This window comes from Paramisgurnus dabryanus, chromosome 10 (assembly GCF_030506205.2).
Source record: "Paramisgurnus dabryanus chromosome 10, PD_genome_1.1, whole genome shotgun sequence".
In the NCBI taxonomy this organism is placed as follows: Eukaryota; Metazoa; Chordata; class Actinopteri; order Cypriniformes; family Cobitidae; genus Paramisgurnus; species Paramisgurnus dabryanus.
In genome coordinates this window covers 22,326,719-22,341,764 of record NC_133346.1, presented here as the reverse complement: position 1 = coordinate 22,341,764, position 15,046 = coordinate 22,326,719, and the positions used below count along the sequence as shown (strand labels likewise).

General features: G+C 36.8%; 1 protein-coding gene across 3 annotated transcripts in view; it reads left to right on the top strand.

The window, feature by feature from the left end:
• The window catches only part of rabgap1 (RAB GTPase activating protein 1), a 91,781-nt gene that overhangs the window by 11,027 nt on the left and 65,708 nt on the right, over positions 1 to 15,046 (top strand). Inside the window, exons 2-11 of one of the 3 annotated variants that reach the window (XM_065290268.1) lie at positions 803 to 1,007; positions 3,917 to 3,946; positions 5,591 to 5,819; positions 6,928 to 7,135; positions 7,222 to 7,396; positions 8,172 to 8,329; positions 9,800 to 9,910; positions 12,670 to 12,736; positions 13,432 to 13,534; positions 13,794 to 13,963. In XM_065290268.1, coding sequence (XP_065146340.1) covers positions 858 to 1,007; positions 3,917 to 3,946; positions 5,591 to 5,819; positions 6,928 to 7,135; positions 7,222 to 7,396; positions 8,172 to 8,329; positions 9,800 to 9,910; positions 12,670 to 12,736; positions 13,432 to 13,534; positions 13,794 to 13,963 — 1,401 coding nt within the window. In that variant the 5' untranslated portion in view covers positions 803 to 857. The remainder of the gene's footprint in view (positions 1 to 802; positions 1,008 to 3,916; positions 3,947 to 5,590; positions 5,820 to 6,927; positions 7,136 to 7,221; positions 7,397 to 8,171; positions 8,330 to 9,799; positions 9,911 to 12,669; positions 12,737 to 13,431; positions 13,535 to 13,793; positions 13,964 to 15,046) is intronic. The other 2 variants (XM_065290269.1, XM_065290270.2) reach the window with 2 other exon arrangements.

The following is a 15,046-nucleotide window of genomic DNA, read 5'->3' as shown; positions in this document are numbered from 1 at the left end:
GACGCTCCCATTTCCTTCATGGATTATCTTGTTATAAAATATGCAGTACACAACAGAAGCAGACATCACTAGCACAAATGTCAGCCTAATAATAATAAAAGATATACAAAGAATGAAAAAAACCTGAGCTAATCTCACAAATCATGTCAAGAACAAGCTCTGGTCATATTTAACCATAAAAACACATAAATGAACTTCTAAAGATCTTAAAAATAGGCAGAATGTTAAGGGGTAGAAATACCATGACCTAAACATGTTTTTCATTCCTGATTTCTAAGCAGGATTTATTTCTTTAGCTTTATTTTTAAATGTCTATTTTATTTTCTTGTAATGTTGTGATATCCTCCTTCTCTTTAGCCATTATTGTTTGTTTAAATTTTGTGATTTTTTTCAAGTTTTTATGCTGTGTACACACCAAATGTGAAGCATTGCACTCATCGCTCTAGATTACTCACGGGATTTAACTTTGTGTCATACGAATTTTCCACGGAAACGCGTTTAAAGCAAATTGCACATGTTCGGGTCATTACCATAGCCCCCCTATTCGTGTCTTGGCATTAACTTTGTATTTAATCTATTCACGCAAATAGGTAAATTCGCTTCTGGTGAGTACGACCTATTAGTTTTGCAGAAATCATGTGCCTTAATAGATTTGCTGGTATTTATAGAACAGACATTTTTGTTACAGCACAAAGAGACAAAAGAAATAAATAAATATCAAAATAAATTTTGGCCTCTCATGTTTTTTTTTTTTTTTCTCATGCTTTGTTCATCTCTTTGTTTTTTCCTTTTTCTTTTCCAGGTAATTTTGCTCATTAAATGCCATTCATGAGCGCGTCTGGGTTGGTTTAGCAGTCATGGATGACAAGACCTCGGTGGGGAAAATTAGCGTTTCATCCGACTCGGTCTCAACCCTCAACAGTGAGGACTTTGTCCTGGTGTCCCGACTTGGGGACGAGACCCCAACCACTAATAACGGTAGCGATGATGAAAAGACAGGACTGAAGGTAAGAGTAGACAGATAAACAGACAGGGTTTATGTTCTAAAACCTAGTATAGACGGTTTCATCGGACTAGAATGCGTTGTTGTGGTTACGCGCCTTGCCCGAAGTTAACTCTCTCTCTGTGCTTGTTTATCAGTCTGGCTTGCGACTATCTGACCTCTGAAACAAATACCTGGTTGGTTTCCAAAAGACAAAGGGGGAGCATGAGCATGGATCTCTGCTGTGTGGATTTACTGTAGCAACCAAGAATTTAAGGATCTGTAGCTAACATTGTATATATTAATTAATTTTACACAGTAGCGTTAGCTCAGTGTTATAGTTAATATGCTTTAGCTATGGTTTTAACTAAGGTAATTTACTGGTTATTCATTTTGCTTGTTATAAAAATAATCTACTCTAGAAGGACTCTGATTTTATTGTTTCTGCGTAAGTCTACCGGAAGTTACATTTGGGCCACAAAAGCCTTTATGTTGTTGCCGCTGAAACCGTTTATAGATGGCATTTTAAGGTACCCTAAATGTGCTACCATTAAAGTGGCGGTTGCAAGATGGGCAGCATAATTTTCTTTAAATGGTCTTTAGTCAAAGTTTGAGGGAGTGACCTTGTAATGCACTGCAACATCCAAAATTGTTCACAAAGCTATTTTTTTATATATATACTAGGGATGCTTAACGATTAATCGCGATTAATCGTTAGCAGAATAAACGTTTTTGTTTACATCATATATGTGTGTGAAATGTGTATAATAACTTTGTATAAATAAATGTACACACATGCATGTATATGTTTTAGAAATGTTTACATGTGTATATACATTTGTATATTTATGTATAATTTATATTATATATAAATACTTGATATATAAAAGCAGTAAAGGTACAAAATTTGTCACCGGAGCAGTAACCTTTAAAAAAGTTCACCTTTTTTCCTAAGGAGTGCATATTGGTACCTCAAAGGTACATATTAGGAGCCTTTTCAAGGGTACCAGCAGCTTTGTACCATTTATTCTAATAGTGTATGAAGACAGGAGACAACAACATACCTGACCAGATTTTGGAACATAGCCAGGGTGATCTTCTAAGTTGCTTACACTTCATGTGCTAAAAGTACTTGTATTACAATACAGTATTAATAATAAGTAAATGTAGTGTGTGGCTCGCTATCGAGCTTGTTTGTTCTACAATGTTCATCTTATTTTTCTTTACATGTGTGTTCAGAATCAGAGATTCAATTACGGTGCATCTTTGCTACCTGCTCACCTTCATTACATGTTTTGTTTTTCTGCTTAGCCCATGCCTGGCTTCGCATTCCCACATAATGTCACACCACACGAATGCTGTTGAGTCTTTTACTGATTAATTTATATTGGCACTTATTTTGACGTTCCTCAACACGCCTACATTTCCATTTCTTTTCGTTACAATGGGCTTTTGTATTGTCCACACACACCTCATCCACTCATGGATCCGAATTCCTGAAGATTTTGGCAATGCTGGTGAATTCCTGCCTCCTTTCAGGACCTTCTGGTCAACATGCTGTTATTTTCACATTCACTCTTTTGACTTTGGTTGGTCATCATCATTCATCTTTGGTTCGGATTCGGTTCAGATCTGTAAAAGGATTAGCTCATCCAAAAATATGTTCTCTTATCTGACCTTGTTTGTTATTCCTATTAAACCACACACACTCTCTTTCAAAGGACTTTCCCTATACAATTATAATAAATGAGCGCCATCTGGGATTGCAAAGGAGCGAAAGTGTCCGGTGAATTTCTGGAAACTTTCCATGGGATCTTAATCTGGGGAATTTTGGAAATATTCCAAATTTATAAACTTAAAGGCTGGGTTGCATGATCTCTAAAAGCCAATGTTGATATTTGATCACCTAAACAATCACGCCCCTACCCCAATAGAATCTGGACCTTCTTTTGATAGACCCGCCCCACACATACGCAACCCAGGCAACGATGTTGTTTAGTAGACACGCCCCTTACTGCTGATTGGCTACAAGTGTGTTTTGGTACTCGGCCCGACTCCCTTTTCCAAAGTGTTTTTCAAAAATAATGCACCCCGTCTTTAACAGGAATTTACAGGAATTATTTGGAAATTATATAAACTATATCCTGCATGCAATGTAATTCATCAAAAACCCTTCGGAAACAATTCTAATATTATTTTTTTATTAAATAAATGCAGGCTTAATGAGCATAAAAACTAATTTTAAAAATAGTAATGTGTCCAAACTTTTGGGTGTTACAGTTATTCTGTATTATAACGGAAGAAAGATCATCACAATTTGTGCTAGCTACATGATAGCTAGTCTCATAATCTTTCAATTGAAATAGTGCTTGCTTTCATTTAGATATCTGATTGACCGGCTTCAAGAAATTATATGTGCATGTTATGGAAGAATGCAAGTACATGCAGGGGGTGTGGCCTCAATGGCCCTTTAGTAAGCAGTGTGCATGTGACTAAATCTTGTTGTTTAAAATAAAATTATTTATAACCATTAAGTTCCCTGTTGAAAGCAACATTGAAATTTTTTTCATATTCCCAGTTTATTCCCATATATTCCAGTTAATTCAAATGGAAAGTTTTCAACCTTGAAAATTCCCAGAATTTTGCAACCCTTGAACCATCACTAAATAATTATTTTGATCTTTATTAAAACACAAAGCTATTGTAAAACATAACACTTGACGTTACTTTTAAATAGTTGAACCAGTATTAAAATAAATAAAATGATCCAAAAATCACAGTTCTCCAGTGACAGATAAGTTAAGGATGTTTTTGTTGGGTTGTCATATCTGATGCTTTCATAGAGAAAGTTTTGTCCCTCAGTTAGTTCATCCACCTCATCATCTCACCTCTGCAATGTAAAGCCAACCCTTAAACACTTTGTTTGTTACACAGGTGATTTCTGAGGAAGGGGTCAGCTTTAAGGTCAGTCTTTCTTTCTCTTTTTATCTGTTTTCTCCTTTGTGGCTCTGTGGTGAAGCTGTGTCTGTGCCATGTGTCCTGTGCTGATCGGTTTGACTGACGCTTTTCTGGCCTGTGCAGTGGCTCAATGTGGGGTTATAGTTGTTGTGCATCGTGCAATGCCTGTAGACACCCGGTGGCCCGGCTGACCTACCCTTTAAGCGCTTGACTGTTTGAACCCTGCTGTTTTGTGTATTATCACCATTTGCATTATTCTAGGTAGGTCTGCTTTTGTGTAAGTGCAGACATAATTCCATCACCGTATAGTCCCTTCAGTGCACAAACCGTGCTAGAATATGCAATTATATATATATTTTTTTATTGGTGCCTGAATGTTTGAATGACTAGTCATCTACAGTACAGTAGTTCATCCAAGGAGCAGTGTTGCTCAATTGTCTCTTGTTTTATTTGCCGCTCCTTCCATTGGCCTGCAAATTTTATGCTCTGTCATCTGCATCTTGGACTACAAGGAACACAAATTCCCCTTTTTCTCTTTCATTCTGAATCATACTGTATAACCAGAATTACAGGAAACCTGCTATAGGATAATTTGTGTTCACACTCATTCTGCTGATTTGAAATATGAGTTAAATAAATATAATTCATTTACACAACACAGATAAAGACCCTGCAACATTGCAATTTTCTTAATGTAAATTTTATAACCCATTATTACACATCTCTCTGGAGTGGGCTGACAAGAAGTTAGGGGGCGTAAGGTTTACATATTGCAGATCTCATACAAGCTGGCATCTGTTACACATTGCTTTGCCCCATTTACTTTCATTGTAAGGGTATTACTAAGTCAAATTTTTCAGTGATAATAGCCAGCATGTTACATAAGACATCACACACAGGGCTTGACATTAAAGGAGCATTTCACCCATAGAAACATTCATCTTTATTGAAAGTGTGTTATATTTGTAGTCGAAATGTAACATACATTTAGAATTTGGTGTCTATTTGACTGAGAAAGGGATGTTTGTAGTCTCACACCCTCAACAAAGATATTGGACTTCCTGCTTTCAAAGATGCAAAAATTATGATTTTTACATCATTGAAACAAGGAAGTGCAGCACTGAAATCTGTATTTCTCCTGTCTCTGACTATTCAAAAACATGACTGGGGTTCTAACTATACAAAGCTTAATGCAAATGGGTGAAGTGTCCCTTTAAGCATTGTCATGTGTTTGTCATGTGTCATTCACAAAAAAGTTTCTCACCCAGACATAATAATGACATTTTAGCCATGCCAATTTGGTTATACCTTATTTATTTTTTATTATAAAAAAGTGGCATTTTTGTAACTGCGCATGGATCCGCATCTGAAAATGTCATGTGAGGGAGAGGTAGTGAAAAATGCGATGTGCAAAAATCTATTCGTGGCAATCAGTTTAGATTTTGTGGTGGGCATTTTCAAGTTGCCAAGTCGGCAAATAAAATTCTCTCTCACTTGCCCATCAACAACATACAAGCAGAAGAGTGTTAATATGGCCTATAATGCTTAATGTACATACTGTATCTGGAACACTGGTCAAATATTGCTTGGTAATCTGTTTGCATTGTTGAGTTGTAGAATGATCATGTACATTGATTTGTCTTTGTGTAGATCGTGGGTAACGGCAGTGAGCAGCAATTACAGCAGGAGCTGGAGGATGTGCTGATGGACCCGTCCATTACTGAGCTGGAGGGGGGAACTGACCCACTGGGTGGGGGGAGCCATGGCTACCCCACCTCTGCCGCTCCACCACGGCCCTGCCAGACACCCCCTAAACTTGACATGATGTTGCCTGTTAAAGGAGCTCAGGAGAGCGAACTCAATGAGAGATCTTACAGGGGTAAAAAATGCAGTTTATACAGAGAAGTGAAGTTTTTGTATTGAATAATTGAATAACATAAAAGTACAAATATTTTCAATCTCAAGTTTTATTTTAAATGCAATCATGAATGTTTTTTGTGCTCAAATTTTGAAATGGATCAGTCTTTTCTTAATGTCACTAAGGGGCGGGCATTTGTAGCATACTTGTGCAGTCATCGCCACCTGCTGGTGCTTCTTAATAAGACGCATTTGACTCACTGGTGCATGTACAGATGTACTGTAGCTTTATGTAGGGTTGAACTTTAAATAATTTTTTTTAGAAAATTGATTTATTAGAAATATCTATTTAAAAATGCCCCACGATGATAGCGAAAACCTGCTAATAGACCATTTCAAAAGATGTAAACAACACTGGTCCAGAAGCACTTCCTGTTTCTAGATAAATGACAGAACATATAGAACTGAATCAAAAAGTTAAACAAAAATCTTAAAGAAAATGATATATGTGAAAAAAACAGTCACAAACTAAAACAGGAAGTGTTTCTGGACCAGTGTTGTTTACATTTTTTAAAATGGTCTATAGCACTAAATGTCATGAATAAAAATCGAATAACGTAACAAAGGTTTGTTGTGAGGTTTTTGTGATATAATCATTTAGCTAATTATAGACAATAGAATTAACCAGAAAATCAATAATATGTAAGCGATAAATTACATCCAGACGGTTGTCATCACAGAATAAACCCCAGACAGGGTGATCAGAACTCCAAAGTGAAGCAGATCTTGTGTCAGCCTAAAAGGGTTTATTGCGCAATAACAACCGATTGGCTGTTCATTATCCACCTATTACACGGCTACTTTCCTCATGCGTACATAAATGGACACAAAATATTGATTTCAAATATTTTATTAACTCCTTTGTAACAAACGCAAACCATCTACAAGGGGAAAAAAACAGCTTTAAGCCAAAACAAGTTAAAAAAAAACATGGAACCAATCAGTATCAAGTTTTCCGGAGAGTCGTGTAGTAAATAGACATAAACTTGTGTGTGTGTGTGTGTGTGTGTATGAGGGTGTATATAATTCTAGTTTCTCACCACCTGTTATATACCCATCTGTACTTTTAGATGAGCCTGCTGAGTTAAGTCCTGGAACTCCTGTCCCAGACGAGGACAGCGTGGTGTTCAGCAAACTGACGTATTTAGGCTGTGCGTCAGTGAACGCCCCGCGCAGCGAGGTTGAGGCCCTGCGTATGGTCAGCATCCTCCGCAGCCAGTGCCAGATGCCCCTGGATGTGACCCTGTCCGTGCCTGGGGTCTCAGAGGGAACCGTCAGGTACAGTGGGATTTTGGGAGGATAGAAATGATGTTGCAGAGCGTTTATAGATGTGAGTGAGTTAATCAGAAAATCCATTTGATCAGGTTGTTGGACCCTCAGACCAGCACTGAGATTGCCAACTATCCCATTTACAAGATCCTATTCTGTGTTCGCGGCCATGACGGGACACCAGAGAGCGACTGCTTTGCCTTCACTGAAAGCCACTACAACGCCGAGATCTTCCGTATCCACGTCTTCCGTTGTGAGATTCAAGAAGCGGTGAGGCAAACATGTTTCCACTTTCACAGTGAAGGAATAAAGGAGTACTTTACACAGATATTTTATTTTACAAGCAACACAAAAATTGTTTACTCACACACAACACAAAAACAAAAGATGTAGCAGCATGTTTTCACTGCTGTTTTGTCATACAGCGAAAGTGAATAGGGACCAGGGACAGCTGTGGCCGCCGTTTACTTTTTTTGAATTTTAAAATGGACACAGCACTACTATCAATCATCAAGATTCCAACTAACAAGAACCCCAAACACCTTGTAAAAGTGGATTTTGGATAATATGTGCCCTTTGAAGAAAAAGTAGTTTTATGATTTAGTCAAAAGGGGGAGCACTTGTTGTTTTTCATGTGCTACATTATTAGGCATGACAACACACTGACAGATCACACTTTAAGCTTCAATATCATGTGACTAGGCCTCAGCTCTAAAGGCCATACATATCCTAACAATGATCCATTTAACACACTAAGAGCCACATATTTACAATCTATTTCGTTTTAGTTTAATCAGTGCACGTTACTTCAAATTATATACTATATTCGCGTTTATTTTATTGTTATAGGCTGCTTTTCATCTGAAATAAATTTCTTTATCGTTACGTCACGTATGCTGCACAGTTTGGTGTGTAAAACTAGAGATGATGCAGTATCTGTGTTGACAGAGTTGACAACCTGAGAATGAACTGACTGTTGGCTGTTGTAATGCAGCTTCTGTCACTGAACACTGTTTTCTCTCCGGTGTCTGTTTTTTCTTTGTAGGTCAGCCGAATACTTTACAGCTTTGCCACAGCCTTTCGCAGATCAGCCAATAAAGCGCCACTAACAACCAAGGCCCCACCTGTTACACCGGACAGTGATGTTTTCACCTTTACCGTCAGTCTGGAAATCAAAGAGGATGATGGGAAGGGAACATTTAGGTGACCCTCAGTTACTTTCTTAATTATGATTAAATTATATTTATTGATTTACTTTATTATTTGAAGCTGTTTAAAGGTATATTTTACCCCAGATATGACAATTGTTCTTTACTTATTAACACTGATATCTTTCAAACCTCTGGGAGAAAGGAGAAATTTTATGTACCTGTTTGCAACAAGTAATCCCTAAAGCTCCAAAAAGACAAAAGAGCACATTAAAGTGGTGCATATGATGCTAAGCCATATGTTTGAACCCATACAATGCTAGGGATACATAATGATTAATCACGATTAATCTATAGCAGAATAAAGGTTTTTGTTTACATAATATGTGTGTAAACTGTATATAATAATTATGTATATATAAATATGCACACATGCATATATAATTTTAAGGAAAATATATATTTATATATTAAGTATTTGTATTTATATATAATATATGTTAAACATAAATATACAAATGTAAATACACATGTAATCATTTCTTAAATATATGCAGGCATGTGTGTGTATATATATCTATACAAAGTTATTATACACAGTTATCACAAATATATGATATGATTTAATGAGGATACTTCTCATTAAAGAAAAATAAAAGAGAACTGTAGGTTTGTAATGACATGATGGTGAGTAAATAATGCCAGAATTGTAATTTCTCTGTGAACTATTCATTTAATCGCATAATCCAATGAGGTGTTATATTTTAATTTCCAGCGTTCAGAAGTCTTCTGATCAGTTTGGATGAAGGAAATGATTAAAAATAGAAAAGTCCTCCTCATTCATTTCTTTCTCAAAAGTGTCGACACATGCTTCCTCTCATTGATCATGTTCCTCTCATGGACGAGCACTGCACCAGCTGCACTGAAAGAATTGAACAGAGGACCGGTTTTTATCATGACCTTGTTTTATTAGAAGAAAAACCACAACTGAATGACTTCCATGACTTTTGTTAGCTTTTGTTTGAAGTAGATCACGAAAAAATTTATTAAAGGAATAGTTCATCCCAAAAATAAATTTGGCCCATATTTTACTCACTCTCAAGCCATCCTGGGTATATATGACTTTTTTTTTTTTTAGCTGAACACAATTAAAATTATATTAAGTTATATCCGGGCTCATCTGAGCTTTATAATGGCATTGGATAGGGACCCATTTGTAATGCTCCAAAAAGTGCATTTATCCATCAAATACTAATCCGTAAAGTTATTAAATGTGATGTTATTGTAGGAAAACATTTATAGTTCAAACTTTATAAACTACAGATGTACTCGAGAGTAGAGGTCTGACCTCTTGACTAAATGTTATATAACCCATAGCTTCACTTTGAAAGACATTTAATAACTGTATAAGAAACTAGTATGGCGTAAAAAAAAGAAAAAATGTGCAAATAAATATGGCATAATTGGCAAATCATGTAATAATGTGATAGAAAAGGGTACTAACTGAAAACTGTTTGTGTGTTAGTGCTGTTTCAAAGGACAAAGACAGGCAGAGCTTTAAACTGCGGCCAGGCATGGACAAGAAGATTGTGATATACGTCCAACAGACATCTAATAAAGAGCTGGCTATCGAGAGGTATGTTTTCTTTGCACTCTGGTCCAAAGCCTTTTTCTGCTTTTATGTACCCTGTTGAGTCAGTCTTCCAACAATAAGGCAAATGAGTTATTCAGCCTTGTTACAAACATTATTGCATCCTAGTTCACATGCTACCTGTCCTAAATAGTATCTCAAATTTGTATTGGTATGTTATAAACCGTAATATGTTGTAAGTATCCTTAAAATACGGATGACCTATTATTTCTGGTTACATTTCTTGTTTAGTGCCACTACATTTAATTAATAAATAAGTCATACTTCAATGAAATATAAAAAAAATGCATAGTGAACTGTAAACATTACATTAGAATGATTCAGGCTAGTAACCTTAAGGGATCGCACACCGGCCGCGCAGCTAAGCGTCGCGCCGCGTCGAGTCGCGTCTAGGTCAACTCGGAGGTATTGTAAACCGGAAGTGCACATTAAATAGCATGAGCTTCGTCAGATAGCGTCTACTTCAAAATGCAAAATAAACGTTAGCAGCAAATGTTAATCGTTAATGATTTGGGACAAATATGATATTATTTAATGTTAAACTATGTGAGTAAGTAGAGGGCTGTAGTCCAAACCGGCCATTCGCTGTAGGCTTTGAAAGCCGAAAATATATTACCCTAAACTTTGAGCTTTATCATTTTACAGGTATCATTTATGCTATTATAGCAACATTACACACTTACTAGGGTTTAAAAAATGGGATCGGAAAGAACGTGACCTTTAAGGGATGGCAATCCCACAGTGCATTGTGAAATTTAACCAAGATAGCCGACAAACAAAGAGATAAATGCTAATTACAAACATTCATACAGTTCTAAGAATGCTTGAAAAGACTAAACACATATTTTTACCAGAATGTTTTTGTGCTGCTGTGCTGTATATATCAGTGGTGAGGCCCAATCAGATTGATGGCTGGCCCACCCACCCAGTCAGAGAGACACAAACTATTTTTCTACTTCTCCTAGTGACTCCTCTTTTATTTACTTCAGCAACAGTGGCGGCCGGTGTTTTCTTTTTTTTTGTGGGCGCTCGATGCGAAGTTCGTCACAACATGTATGTAGCCTGTCATGTGTGTGGTTCCTTGACGCATGTGCAACAGGCACTTATTTTGACAAGACACGTGATGCACACAGGATCTCTCGAGGCGCAGAACATATATTTTGAAAAAAGGAACCACACACACACTCCAAACACTTTTTTTTTTAATTAGCGCCCCTCGGTTGAGCAGCCACGAGCCGACACTGTTCAGCAAATAAAAAATAACAGGTCTTTGCGAACAATATTTTTGCAAAATATGTTCCTTTGGCATTCCAAATAAACTGTTAAATATTAAAACATTCCTTTGCATTGTATCACTCGTTCTCGGCTGTCTGTGATGCCTATTTTTTAACGCTTTTTTCAGCGTTAAATAATGACACAAACACCAGTCGTAACACAAACATTAGTAAATTGCGTTGTGTGAATCATTTAAATAATCTCCTCCCAAAAATTCTCCTAGAAATGCATATGCAATAAGGTCAGTCACAAAAATAACTAGACCACACCTTTTCAGCGCTAATGATCCACTGCTTGACTTTAGTAAATCTCGACATTGTTATTTAACGACAAAATTATGGTTTGTGCTGGTGCAAGCTGTTAGTAAATCTGGCCCTGTATTGTGAAATTATGTAATTTGAGAGTAGGCATTGAGGTCCACCCTATTTCACAAAGGTCCACTCAGTTTAAACTTTCTGGCCACTGGTATATATTGCATTGTTGTTAGCGTATCAGTCAAAGTCAACTTGCTCATGTGCTTTGTGTGCAGACCACTGTTTATGAGGTTTCACATGATGGAAGAGTCTTACTCAATGTTTCCCATAACAACCAATAATTCATTTATTATTGATAAACAAGTGCTGATTTATGTTTTTTTTTCTGAGGTTTAGCCTTTATTTAGGCCATGAGAAAATGGAGGTTATTTTTCTTTATGGTGACTGATGACGTGTTGAACTGCAGCCAACTCTGGATGAACACACAGATGTGTGGTCTATATGTTTACTGGATGGATGTTTTCTTCTTAGTCTTTGTACTGGGTCTGCACAATTCAAATAAAATTTAATTGCCATATATGACCCATGCAACAAATAAGTAACTATAAATAACTATGTTTTAATTAAATCATAAATAGTGTTTAGTGAAAAGCACTCTTTTATCATATACTCATATACTTTCGTATACTGTGTGTTACCCCAAAGCCATGAGTTTGAGTCCCAGATAATGTAGTGGTTTGCACTTTTAAGTCAGTTTGGGTAAAGCATCTGCCAGATGTGTAAGTATAATGATAAACATTTTTTAAAGTGCTATATGTAGAAACTAAGGCCAGGGGTCTTTTCAGTTTTCTTCCAATAAAGAAACATTTAACATTATTAATCCTACTAGTAATGCTACATAATATCATAATACTTCAAATACTAACTACAACAAATAATCCAGTGTGAATGTAAGAAAAACTGAAATCCTTTTACCTCCATTAACTTTTTGGTCAACATAAAATGATCTGTTCTTTCAGCATGCATGAACACTTTGAAAGCCCTGGAAGCAGAGCGTGGGCTAAACATGTCTTTATTTAAAGATAAAATGATTCACTTGTATATGACTTAGTTGTTTCTTAGCCTAGTGAACCCAAATAGTCATGTGATATGCAGTGTTGGAGCTAATGAATGTTGTTTATCTGTGGTTTAGTGAAAAATGTGTTTGTGTTTCAGATGTTTTGGACTACTCTTGAGCCCTGGGAAGAATGTCAAGAACAGTGATATGCACCTGCTTGACCTGGTAGGTGACTTAAGGCACACCTGCACCTCACTGTTGGGATAAATGGGGCAGAAAAAGACTACGGCCATGTACCAAAATTTTACAAACTGTTAGTACACCCTGGCAATCCCTGCTAATCCCAATAAATATCAGCACACTAGCAATCCTAGGTATGACAAATCAAATCTGCAACTAAATATCTTAAAAACTAAGGAGATGTATTGATTTTAGGAGAAAGCCTTTAGCAAGTGTGAACACTTTTAAAGGGGAGCAGATTCAAAAGATTGAGTAGTACAAATTTCACAGGGTTGTGCTAGACCATAAATTAAAGTTGGATAAATTGAGCAAACCTGGGAACAAAAAAGGTCAACAAAGACTTTATTTTCTTAGGAAGTAAGGCAGACATGCCTACTAGTGGTATGCATGTCGATGTGGACTACAATGCAACAAACTCTTTATTAAAGATCACTTAAGGTTATGTATCCTCACCAAAAGCATTACCTGTGTGCATTTTGAGGCAAAACAAAGTGTACTGATGCATTTTAAGATATGTCTGTGCGATTTGTTTTCAGTTTGGACAGCTCTTAAGGATTTTTTAGTTTAGGGCTAGTCTAATCCCTGTCCCGGAAACCGCCCCTATATGCTTTGCTTTATTCTTTATCCTCTGTTTCCCTCTCTTCACCTCACCTGTCCTCTGTTTTTGGTCCATCTGTTAGGAATCAATGGGCAAAAGTTCAGATGGCAAGTCTTACATCATCACAGGAAGCTGGAATCCCAACACGCCGCAGTTTCAGGCCGTGAATGAGGAGACACCCAAAGGTACTGACACACACGTTCTTCTCACTTTGACGTTCGGAAAAGCACTGATCTACACCAAAGTACCAAAACAATGTTTCTTCTCATTTTGCAACTGAGCAAATTATTATTCTAGGTCATGATTGTGTGTGATGTTACTTAAATATATTTGATGTGCCTTTATTGCTGCGTCTCGCCCAGGCTTCCTTTTTCAGCGAGAGATACTCAAACACATGAAACATACTGGATCTTTAATGTCTGTTTCTTATCCTGTATGACACAGATAAGTTTATGTATATGACAACGGCTGTGGATCTGGTGATCACTGAGGTGGAGGAGCCTGTGAGGTTTCTGCTAGAGACACGGGTTCGAGTGTGCTCGCCCAATGAGAGGCTCTTCTGGCCCTTCAGCAAACGCAGTTACACGGAAACCTTCTATCTCAAACTCAGTCAGGTGAGAAAACACATTTCAGAAACTAAGACTTTGTCAATTCATTTCTTTGCATTTATTTCAGGTAATTAAGGTTGCATTTTGTGGAGAGAAAATAAATGGCATGTTCTTTAGTCTACATATCTGAAACAAGCCAAAAACTTCCTGTTTTATATATCAGTAAATCAGAACTGTTAATCTTTATTAGCTTTTCCGGCATTCAAGTCAATAAGAGCTGTGATCAGTAAGTCTTTAAAGGATTAGTCCACCCCCAAAATTAAAATTTACTGCTTATTAATCCCCCCCCATGTTATCAAGTTGTATATGTTTTTCCATCCTCAGCCAAACACAATCGGAGTTAAATTAAACTATATTCTGACTCTTCCTTGTTTTATGACGTTTTTGACCGGGATCAACTTTGATTTTGAAGCTCAAAAACTGCATCAATCCAACAATAAAGTAACCATTATTTAACCCAGTGGTTTCAAACTCACAAACTTTTAGACACAAATGCAATGTAAACAGACTAGTAACGATATATGTTACGATAAATCGCGTGTCCCATTAAAAAGACCTGTCTAAAATCGATAGACAGGCTGCGATTCTGTGTTTCATGCGCAGCTTGTCCGTGTACTATGGCGTTTTGGTCGGTAAGAAGTCATTATGAGTCGGAGTTTATAACGTGCATTTTAAAAAGCAACACTCGTTAAATAAAATCATTCAAAATATTCTTTATTATATCATGAAAATACCTGAAACAATCTGAAAAACCCCAATATAAATATCCTTCTAGACATTTCCTGGAATAGCGTCCGTAATGCTACTTTTTCTGTGGCACAATTGGAGTTTATGCACGAGAGCGCCCTCTGGCTTTTGGATGTGGCGGCATTTCACCGTAATTTATTCAAATTCTTTCATTGAGAAAACGCGCGTTTGCACGATAAATTGTTACAGCCCTAAAACAGACCGTAACAACTATAGATTTAAATTTGACCAGTCATCACAAAGTCATGAGACACACTCAAGAACCAATGCAATTTCACATGCCATCGATGCGCAATGAAGAGTCAAGATATTATTTAATATAACTCTGATTGAATTCAGCTA